The sequence below is a fragment of the Olea europaea genome, unplaced genomic scaffold (assembly GCF_002742605.1).
Source record: "Olea europaea var. sylvestris unplaced genomic scaffold, O_europaea_v1 scaffold2729, whole genome shotgun sequence".
In the NCBI taxonomy this organism is placed as follows: domain Eukaryota; kingdom Viridiplantae; phylum Streptophyta; class Magnoliopsida; order Lamiales; family Oleaceae; genus Olea; species Olea europaea.
The window spans coordinates 47,801-59,657 of record NW_019245712.1 but is presented as its reverse complement, the minus strand read 5'-3'; the positions used below and the strand labels follow the sequence as shown (position 1 = coordinate 59,657).

Genomic DNA, 11,857 nt, shown 5'->3' with positions numbered 1-11,857 from the left:
TCCACTTGTTGATTTGGTGTCTTTAGTATCTGATATCCAATTTGCATCATAGTATCCTTCAAGTACTGCTGGATATCTCGAATAGTGTAATCCAAAATTTTGGGTATGTTTTAAATACCCTAAAACTTTAACAATAGCCTTCCAATAATCAGTGCTTGGATTACTCGTATATCGACTTAGCCTACTAATTGAATAGGCAATATCAGGTCAAGTGCAATTCATGACATACATTAAATGCCAATAATACGAGAGTATTCCAATTGAGACTTACTATCACCAGTATTGGAAACAAGATGCATACTAACATTCATAGGTGTTTTCATAGGAATAATATCATATTTCTTGAATTTATCAAGAATCTTCTCAATGTAGTGTGATTGAGACAATATGAGACCATCAGATGTTCTAGAAATTTTAATTCCTAATATAACATCGGCCACACCTGAATCCTTCATTTCAAATTTATTTGTTAGCATCCTTTTTGTAGTTTGAATTATGGTATCATTGTTACCCATAATCAACATGTCATTTACATATAAACATACCACGACATATCCATTTTGGAGTGTTCTTAATATAAACACATTTGTCACACTTGTTAATTTTGAAACCATTTGACATCATAACCGTGTCATATTTTTCATGCCATTTCTTAGGAGCTTGCTTTAATCCATATAGTGATTTAACAAGTCGACACACTTTATTTTCTTATCCTGAGGCCACAAATCCTTCAAGTTGCTCCATATAAATTTCTTCATCTAATTTCCCATTCAAAAAAGCTGTTTTAACATCCATTTGATGTATATCTAAATCATTCAATGCTGCTATTGCAATCAGCAAACATATGGAAGTGATTCTTGTCACAGGAGAATAGGTATCGAAATAATCAAGACATTATTTTTGCTTGTAGCCTTTAGCGACAAGCCTTGCTTTATATTTGTCAATTGATCCATCTGCTTTCATTTTCCTTTTGAAAATTCATTTACATCCCAAAAGGCTTATTACCGGGAGAGAGATCTACTAATTCTCAAGTATGATTTTGTAGTATGGATTCAATTTCACTATGAACAGCTTCTTTCCAATATGAAGTTTCGGTTGATGATATAACCTCTTTAAAACTTTGAGGTTCATTTTCTAACAAGTATGTTAGAAAGTCAGGCCCAAAGGAAGTTGACGTCCTAGCCTTCTTACTTCGTCTAGATTGTTCATTTATAAATTCTTGATCTATAGTCTCTTCATTTTCACGAAATCTCTTTTGTGAATTTGATTCACCTTACATGTTATAATGAAAAGTATTTTCGAAAAATGTAGTATCCCTTGATTCAATAATCATATTAACATGCATATCGAGTATTTCAGACTTATATACCATAAATCTGTACGCATTACTATGGTAGGCATAACCAATGAATACACAGTCAATGATTTTAGGTCCTATCTTAACCTTTTTAGGTTTAGGAACTATTACCTTAGCCAAACATCGCCATACCTTCATGTATTTATAATTAGGTTTGTGATATTTCCATACTTCATAAGGTATCTTATGCGTTTTTCGATGTGGTAGTTTGTTAAGAATATAGTTGGCAGAAAGCAAGGCTTCCCCCCTCAAGTTCTGCGGTAATCCAGAACTTATTAACATAGCATTCATCATCTTCTTCAATGTTCGATTCTTGGGTTCAGCAATACCATTAGATTGAGGAGAATAAGGCGCGGTACTTTGATAAATAATTCTGTGTTCCAAACAGAATTTCTCAAATGGTGAATCATATTCACCACCTCTATCATTTCTTATGGCCTTAATCTTTTTACTAAGTTGATTTTCAACTTCTAACTTGTAGTGTTTAAACACTTCAATTGCTTCGTCTTTGGTTTTGAGCAAATACACATAAGAACATCGAGTACAATCATCGATAAAAGTGATAAAGTACTTATTACCTCCCCTAGTTTGAACAAATTTTAAATCGCATATGTCAGTGTCAATTAAATCTAGGGGTTTGGTGCTTCTTTCAACAGAACGAAAGGGTAAACGTGACATTTTGGTTTCTACACATATATCGCATTTGTGATTAGGATTTAAATCACACTTTGGTAATAAATCTAATTTAATTAGTCTGCGCAAAGTGTTATAATTTTTATGTCCTAATTGTTCATGTCAAATGTTAAATGACTTAAGCAAGTAAGAAGAAGATGTATTCTTATTCATAATTGGAGGTACAACAGTCATTACATTCAACTTAAAGAGCCCCTCATTCAGGTAACCCTTTCCTACAAACATTTCATTCTTTGAGAGTACAAATTTGTCTGAGATAAATACGAGCTTAAACACGTTCTTACTTAGTAGAGAACCATATACCAAGTTTTTCCTAATATCGAGCACATGAAGAACGTCATTCAAAGTGAGCTCTTTTCCACTTGTCATTTTCAGCACTATCTTCCCATGTCCTTCTACCTTGGAAGATGACGAGTTTTTCATTTAGAGATGTTCATCATGATCCATCGCTTTGTAGGTAGAGAACATCCCGCGGTTTGAGCATATGTGACTAGTAGCTCCAGTATCCACCCACCACTCCTTAGTGTTTCCAGCTAAGTTGCATTCAGAGACGTCCGCTGAAAGATTCATGTCTTGTACCTTATCAGTGAGGTTCTCATGTTCTGTTATATTGGCCTGGTGAGTTTTTCCCTTCACATTCTTTGGCTTTCGACAATTCTTGGATCGATGTCCTGCCTTGCCACAATTGTAACAGTTGCCTTTAAACTTTTTAGCAGTTTTTGAAAAACCAATTTGTTCTTCACCATTATGCTTCCTCTTTTTGCTAGTTTTGAAGCCTCCTTCTACAATGTTGGCTTTTGATTCCATCGAATGAGATGCACCATTCATTTTTTTAGTTTTGCGATTGTTTTCTTCTATTCTCAATCGGACAATGATATCTTCAAGTTTCATTTCCTTCCGCTTGTGCTTTAGGTAATTCTAGAAATCCTTCCATGAAGGCAGTAATTTCTCAATCAGTGCAGCTACTTGAAATGATTCACTTAGTGTCATTCCTTCGGCATGAATGTCGCTAAGTATCATTTAAAGTTCTTGAACTTGGGATATGACAGTCTTGCTGTCAACCATTTTATAGTCCAAAAATCGATCGACAATAAATTTCTTCGTGCCGGCATCTTCTATTTTATACTTGGTGTTCAAAGATTCCCATAGTTCTTTTGCGAACTTCACATTGCAGTATACATTATATAATGTATTGTCCAATCCATTGAGTACACAATTTCTACACAAAAAATCAGAATGCTTCTATGCATCAACCGCAGCCAATTTTTCAGTATCACTGTCTTGCTTGGTATATGAAGGCGCTTCTTCTTTGAGAAATTTAGCCAGATTTAATGTTGTCAGATAAAAAAAGTATTTTTTGTTGCCAACGCTTGAAATCTAACTTATTAAATTTTTCTGATTTTTCCCCGGTCGTATTCGGGAGTGTGGTACCAGAAGTTGCCATTTCTGAATCACAATCAGAAGATCAACCGTAAGAAGGAGTAGAAACAGAAACAGAATAATAGCGAAATTCATTTTAAAATTGTTGTTTCTAGAGTTTGAAGTTACTCCTTCGAAAATAGTCTGACAGAATCACCTGAATGTAAAAAATGATCAACAGGATCCAAAATGTAATTCGAGCCCACCGACTTCACGATATTTCCTTCAAACGAATTTGCTGCATTCAATGGTGCTAAAGGCGTCTAGTAATCGTTTCCCAAGATAGAATGAATTTTCGTCTCCTACGAAAGCAGCACTACAATCTACAGGAATTCCAACGAACTCAACAAAGTCTATTTGACTTCGAAACAATATCAGAACGAGAGAGAAGAGAATAAGATTCAAAACACAGAAAGTTTGCAATGAAAATGGTGTGAATTTTCTAGCAGAGAGACGGGCTATTTATAGATTTATTCGTGACCATTCGAACAGTCGTCACCTTTCAGACAAACCTCAAAAACCCGGAACAAACATGTTCCAAAGTCGCGTCTGTTAAGTCGGTTAACAGTCGGCTGTTTAGTCGGTTAACAATCGACTGTTTGGTCGGTTAACAGGCGATTGTTAAACAGTCCATTTAGACCAAAAAATCACCCGGAATAAGCCAAAAAATTTAAATTTCATAATGTACCCGATAATTTGATTATTTACAATTTGGCCCCTATATTTAAATAAATTTTGTCCAAAAAAGTTAATATAGTGCAAAGGTCCACCCGAACACGAACACGAACACGAACACGAACCGAACACGACTCGGACACGTGCTCGTGCGTGTGGGTTTATGACCAAACCCAATAGGATGTAGGTCTTCTCCCTTCCAAAAACTATTGGTACCCTTTGGGGCCCAATCTCAATTCCCAAACTTCCACCTTATAAACCACACCAAAGTTTTTTAACTTTTCTATGTGGGATAAGTGTTTGAAAAATCAAATTCTTCCATAATACTTAGTTTTATGTGGGTTACTTTAACACTTAATGTTTCATTCAATTCTAAATAGTTTTCGACAAATAAATATATCACGTTAATCATCTTGCGGAGTAGAACGTGAATATGCTAGGTCTCGTATTAATTAAAATGTGGGTCCTACTGAAATTTGGGCTCAAAGTTGACGCATTTCATAACCATTTTTCCAACATAGTTAAGCATCAAAGTTGGGATTAAGATTTCTAATTATCAATGATAGCTATATTCACATTAGCATTGCCAAAAAGTGAAATGTGACTTTATGGTAAGATCTTTCCAAAATAAGAGATAAGCAATATAACACCCATCGAATTTTTTGAAATTATATATGAAGTGTTCTCATTTTTTGTTATATAGTTCCAAGGCATATGAACAAAGCATAGTTTTAGAAGTCGGTTTATAACTGGGTGGTCAAATGTCCTTTCTTTGTTGTGTTGAGGGGCAGCTCTGCCCCTACTACATATATTGACTATATTTATCGTCTATTTTCCTACAAATAAACCCAACTAGACACCATCTCCGAAAGTGGAAAAATGCAAGTTGGATTTGTTTCTTATATTGAAACCTTTATGTTTCACAAGACATTCCTTTTAATGCGTATTTAGAAGAGTCGTGTATATACTAGATTTTCAAATATAACGATTTTTAGAGTAATTATAACATGCTTTGTAAGATGTGGCCAACTTCCAATTGCAGATGTTGAGGCCTTTTAGAGGAAGTTATTTCTTCCTCATGCTCCTCCCCCTTGTTGATATTTATATTTGAACCACGAACAAGAAGTGAAATTGGTATATTTATTTGTTGAAATTGATGAAATCATTAGGAAACTTTTCACTTTAAGGAGTGCTATAAAGTTAACAAGGATTATGTATACTACGATACCACTTGTTAACAAATCTAACCAAGTAATTTTGCACGCTAATATGACTTATTTGTGACATGCTGCCTTTCTTATTTCATTTGGGTTTCGCCCACTTTTCTTATTTAGTTTTGTTACATTTACAATCTGATTGAAATTTTGATTTATATTCCACCACGTGACACATAATTCTGTTATTGATTTGTCCAACACATAAATCAATCAATAATCTCCATTTTGACACATATTGAAATATCATCAAAGACGTACACAAAGAATATGCATGTAGATTATCACTAATGTGGAACATATTAGAGGTGTTGACCAAAAAAATAGACTGACGTGAAACGGAAATCTCAAAGTTTAAAGTGTAAGCTTAAGTGCTGTATTTTAAAAGGTTGAGGGACCAAACTGTAATATACCCAAATCAGTTGCCGCTGCTTCAACTTTCAATGCCCATTGCAGTTATATACGCTGTTAGGTGCGGTTGCATCGCACAATTATTCTCGAAACAGGGAAAAAATAATAATAATAATAATAAAATAAAATAAAAAAATGAAGGAAATGGAAGAGAAGGCGGAGCAGCAGCCAAACGAGTTGGAACAACTCATCGACCCGGCGGGGCATGGTTTAATATCGGTGGATGACGGAGGAGGAGAAGAACGGGAGAGTACTGTTGGCGGAGGAATGGGAAGGGTTCGTGGGCCGTGGTCGCCGGAAGAGGATGCTATTTTAAGTCGGCTGGTGAGTAAGTTTGGGGCGAGGAATTGGAGCATGATCGCAAGGGGAATACCGGGTCGGTCTGGGAAGTCGTGCCGCCTCCGCTGGTGTAATCAGCTCGACCCTTCCGTCAAGCGCAAACCTTTTACTGGTAAGTTGGATGTAATTCATCTTTATTTAGTTGGAAATACAAATGAAGAATGAATTTGGTGATCTCCTTGGTGTGTCTTTTGACATGAAAATTGGTATGGTTTTTGGTTTGTTTCACTGCGATGGTGTGTTTGCTGCGGTTTAACATCTGTAATGCGTTAGTCTAGCATTGGTTTTCTATTGCTAAATATATTTTGGGTATTTAAAGTTAAAGATGCTTTTGTTTTCTAAGGTTTGAAATTACAGGAGTTGAAACCCACAAAGATTTCCATCTTTTGTTGAATGGAGAAGTAGATGATGCTTGCAATGCCACTTTATAGCATTAGTCTTCATTACTGGTCCTGGTGTGTTAAATATGCAAATGTAGGCACTCTATGTTGGTGTTGTGGTGTGAAAGTCTTTGATGATTAAATTCTGGCCGTCTTTCCAGTTCATACTAACTTGACATTGGCAAACTGCAGTTTATACTAGTTGAACACAAAATTTGATTATCCGTAACTGCTTGTAGAGCTTGTTAACTTGTTAAGCCAATAAATAAATTACAAGTCACTTGCCGTGGTCTGAAGTTTCAATTAATTGTGAATTAAAGCTCAACCTTGGCTTTTGGATAATGTGAACTTGAGTTTTTCTGAGCTAATTTAAGGCATGCTTGATCCAAATTTAGAGGAAGTTGAAACATTGTGACCTTCAAAGTATGCACAAATTTGGCTCCCCCATTGCAAGATCAGATCTTGCATGAGATGAGTGGAGTCGGACTTATATTAATACACATCTATACAGTTTTATAAGATTTTCTATTAAGGTTTCTTAAATTATATATTCTTAAATATTAGAATCATTGGCAACATCTTGGTTGCCTTTTGATTGAGGACCTATTCAAGATGATAGATGCTGGTGAAAATGACATTCTTAATTATTTAAGTAGCCTTGTAAAAAGTAAGAGATTTCTTTTCATTTCATTTCAGAAATAAGTGTGTCTAGATTCTAGATTGATGTGGGACCACACTAGAAATAGATAAGATAAGGAATGAGAATATTTTGCCAACGAGTGGAGGTTGAACCAATTGATGATAAATTTGGGAAATTACAATTTAGGCAGATTTCATTTATTGGTAGAAAGTAGGCTGCTGGTTAGAGATTCTGTTTCTTTTTCATAGCCGTTAAAGTTTGGCTTGATGTTATAATGCATGGACCAGTGAAACTCATGGAATTGGAACTCGAACTGCAATTTACTTTGAACAGTATGTAGTGGGTAGGCTTCTTTAAATCTCACTAGTGCTATTTTTTGAGGAAGTCTAAGAGTCGTTCTTTTGCTTGGGATGAACAATGTGACATGAATTGAATATGTATCTTCTGTTGTTTGATTCTGTTAAATTATAACGTGAAAATTGTTTGAGATATGTACGCCTTTAGCTTTCCCTAATTTGCTGGAAAAATTTTCCGGAAGTTATAGAGGAACAATTTGTGTTCCAAAACATTAGTTATGCAATAGGTTAGGTGAACCCTGCTTAAAACATGGAAGTTACCCTGGTGAAGACTTACTCCTTGGACAATGATTTGGGTTGTGTCGATATATTTGCATAGATAGGCTGTTCTAAAGTTCATTTGCTATTAATTTAGTGAAGATGTAATTGAACTCTTTGAACCTTATTCAGTCAGCTTTACTATATTCAGATGTTTTATCGACATTTTGAATCACAATCATCTTTTCATGTTTGATCAATTCTCAACTCTAGTCACTTCAAATGATAATTCCCTCTATATCATGGACCAGACCTATTTAAATTGGTCAATTGCCACTTTCCCTTCTGAGATATTATAAATGTCTGGATATACTGTATAAATCTGTTTCAAACTTGATGTCCGGCAAGGGATGTCTTTATTTTTCTCCTCATGGATAATGTGTTGAGGACTTAATGTAATGCTCTAATGTGCTTCTCTTCCCTTGGTAGTTTTCTCATGAATTAGTACTGAGAGAAATGGTTCCTGAGTCCAGTTCCAAATAAAATCCTGGCTTGTATTGCTCTTGGTGTCATTTGTTTTGTGAATTCAAAGATACCAATTTGAATATTTACCATTATCTCTATGGGGGCAAATATACGTAGTTTATAATCGATGTCTCCAAAACATCTACCTTTTTTTTTTTCAGCTTGCTCTTTAAGTACCTTCTGTTGGTTCTTGTGACACTGTAAATAATCAAAGATGTTCTCATCATTGTTATATCTTTTGCTCATTGGGCTTCTTAGCAAATAATGGTGTATATAGCTAGATTGAGTAACTATGATTTGTTTGGGTTTATGCGTAGCGAACTTTTAAAGGGCTAGGTGAATTTTGTGGCTTGTAATTGTTTCTTATTTGTCTGGTTTGAGCAGTCGACTTGAACCAAGAATCGTAAATAATTAGAAGTGTTTAAGATATTGGTTAACAATAAAATTGTTGCCTTTGTTTTTTTTATTTTTTATTATTGATGCGAAAAGATGAAAAATGACCAATTTCTCCAAGAAAGTTTTAGTACTAGAACCTTGCATGGCTGTAGTCTTGTCTAGGTTCTCTAAAGTTGAAGCTACTTATTTTGATTAAATCCATTATATACCATCCGTTCTATGACTTGAATGAATAGTCGCATCCAGAAATTTTTTTTATGAGGTGGATTCAGGTTAAACCCATACCAATAAAGGTTGGGCTAGCTTAAATTTATTACCTAAGAAAGGAACAATAAGCACAAGTGAAACCAATATTATGGCCAGATAATTGGATGCTCCATAAAAGGTTGTGCCAGCTTCATTAGTTCAAGATACTGATGTAAAACCTTAAAGAGAAAAAGAGAATGGAGAAAATTTCAGAGAGAGACAGACAACTAGATAGAAATCTCATGAATCAATGTCTACGTTATCAAGAAATACCTGTTGTTCATGCTTAAGATTCCTACCGAAAATGAAATATTAATAACTTTGAACTAGTAATTATAGTAAGAAAATAAAACATCTATTACGTATGTTTATGCCTGAAATAATTGCGTAGTTTTTAAATCTTCGATGAAACCTCAATACTTCCTCCCCTGGCTAAAAGGAACTTAAATCCAATAAGCTAAATGAGCCTTGGAATTGCAAACATTACATTAGATTAGGAACAGAACACTGTAGAAAACCCCACTGGCTGTCACTCTAGCGACATGTGAATGGTGGTGTGAACATACAATGACCAGTAACCTTGAACAATAGATGAGAAACTTCACTTCTTGCATTTAAGTATTACATTTAAGAGTGTATCATGGGACCTAGACTACTTATTTTTTATTTAATATCAGTCTCCAGGTGGGAGAAATCTTGTTATTAGGTGTTCAGATCCTTCCGTGCAAAGCATTATTTGTCCTTTTATGCGTAGATTATCTAAGTATTCAAAATTTGGTTCTTACAAAAGATTCTAATTGATGTTTGTGATTTGGTACTCCTGTGAAGTCTGATTGAGCTTATCTTCTGCAGATGAAGAAGATCGTATAATTTTAGCAGCCCATGCAATTCATGGAAATAAATGGGCGTCAATTGCAAAACTTCTCCCAGGTAGAACTGACAATGGAATTAAAAACCATTGGAATTCTACACTAAGGCGCAAGTGTGTGAATAATGGCGGGTTGAAACCTGCATCCTCGGAAGAAACCTTGTCAGGTGGCAATATGAAATCATTCAAGTCTTCAGAGAGATTGGATATGGGAATGGTGGCAAATCAACCAAGGCAGTTCGAAGACGAAGTTCAAGCTACTACAAATTGCTGTGCTCCCAAACAAAATATATCCTCAGATTCAGTAACAATTGATCCCTCTGCTAAAGAAAACCATCCCATGGTTTATTTCTCAGCTGAAGAAAATCGTCCCGTGATTTATACCTCGGTTGAAGAAAATAATCCTGTGATTTCTCGTCCAGTGGCTAAAGTAGGTGCATTCAATGTTTACAATCCTAGCCTTGACTCTGCTTTTCCAAGGACAATCCCAATGCAGGGACCTTTGATCCAAGCATCCAAACCAGATTTGGGAATCTGCAAGTTTCTTGAAGGTGCGAGTGGTGAGACCATAATCCCTCTGCATTGTGGCCATGGTTGTTGTACACATTCCAGTCGAAACTCTTCTGTCCGCTCCTTGTTGGGGCCAGAATTTTTGGAATATGAAGAAATCTCCCCCTTTCCAAGTCAGGAGTTGAGTGCCATAGCCATGGATTTGAACAATATTGCCTGGATTAGAAGTGGCCTTGAGAATGCTGGAAGGTTATCAGAAAGTGCAAGTCACCTAAGAGTATCAGAAGGTCCCTCCACGTCCATGAATAGTTTTGAACAGAACAATGAAAACGATCAATTCCAGTTTGAGACACCAAACTCATTCACAAGTGTGTCAAAAGATGTAGTTTCCCAACAGATGAGAATGCCTACATTCACTTTGCGATCTGAGGTTGAAGGCTTGAGCTGAACCCGATAAACGATTTTCTTTTTGGCGAATTTCTGTGTAATGTCGAGAGTTGGAAGTATATATATCCAAATACTGAATTGCAAAAGTTTGCGGGTCTCGGGCATCCAGGAACCATATGTTCTTGTAAAGGGTGTTATCATTGACGCAGACAAAGGATATCCAAGAGGTTTTTTTTGTTAACATTAACAAATTGCTTTGTATAATTTCTGCAGGTGTGACCTGCTAATGCACTATTCTTATGGTCTTATGTTCATAGGTCATAGTCCTAATCGGTCTTATTTTACCAGTAATGGTTTATTGAGAATTATGACGGCAGGGTGAGGCCAACATGTTTGGTTCTTTACAGCGAAATGAGGCAGACTTGTGCACGTTCCTTATTTTTTTTCGAAGTTATTTTTGTGATTGGAGCGGACCGTGACAAAAGTGGAGAGGTTGAAAGTTTGAAAGACGCTTCTAGATAGAACTTTTTTGTGCAAAACATTTTACCAAGAAGGCTATTATAATATTGAGAAAAAGAAAAAAGAAAAAGAAAAAGAAAAAAAAGAGCCCTTGTTTGATGGTTTTTTTTCTAGTGAAAAATGAGTTTTTGAATAGTAATTTCTAGAGAACGTGTAGTTAAAAAGGTAGGAAAAAGTATTGAATTTACATGAAAAATGTTTTATCGAGAGAACGTGTGGTTGAAAAAAAGTACGGGAAAAAAAATTGTAGGAATGGTTACCAAAGCTTAATAGTTGCTCAATATTATGTTGAGTAGTGTCAGCCCAGTGTAATTACCAAAATAATAATAATAATAATACATAAAAGTGAATGTATTCATCGTGATGTGAAGTTATGAATGGTTGGAATAGGTAAAATTAGGGCGGTCCCTTTACTTTCAAGTAATATGATTTTGGGTTCTTAATTTTTAAAAGTGAAATGTTGGGTCCTTGACTTCATTTCAATTTGTTCTACGTGACGGAAACTACCAACATGGAGATTAACACTGTACGCAAATTTCACGTGACTTGAAGTCGGTACAAAACTATTAAATCACTTAATGCACAAATATTGAAAATCGCTTGCGACTTTAACTTTCATATTGACAATTTTTGTCACGTCAGGATCTGAATTCATAGATTTATATAGATGGAAGTCGGACGCTATCTAAAATCTGGACGCTCAGCTTTAATTTTCCCGTCGATT

At 35.4% G+C, this 11,857-nt stretch overlaps 1 protein-coding gene across 1 annotated transcript; it reads left to right on the top strand.

Moving 5' to 3' along the window:
• The first annotated feature begins 5,872 nt into the window (after nt 1–5,872).
• LOC111383638 (transcription factor MYB25-like) lies at nt 5,873–11,026 on the top strand. Its single transcript, XM_023007757.1, has 2 exons — nt 5,873–6,220; nt 9,702–11,026. The coding sequence occupies exons 1-2, from the start codon at nt 5,905–5,907 to the stop codon at nt 10,673–10,675; spliced, it is 1,290 nt and encodes a 429-aa protein (XP_022863525.1). The 5' UTR covers nt 5,873–5,904; the 3' UTR covers nt 10,676–11,026.
• The last annotated feature ends 831 nt before the right edge of the window (nt 11,027–11,857 follow it).

Bases quoted from the DNA above. Each gene is read 5' to 3' on its own strand.
- LOC111383638 (XM_023007757.1), top strand. From the start codon at position 5,905: ATGAAGGAAATGGAAGAGAAGGCGGAGCAGCAGCCAAACGAGTTGGAA. The intron at 6,221-9,701 runs GTAAGTTGGATG...TATCTTCTGCAG, and splicing joins CAAGCGCAAACCTTTTACTG to ATGAAGAAGATCGTATAATT.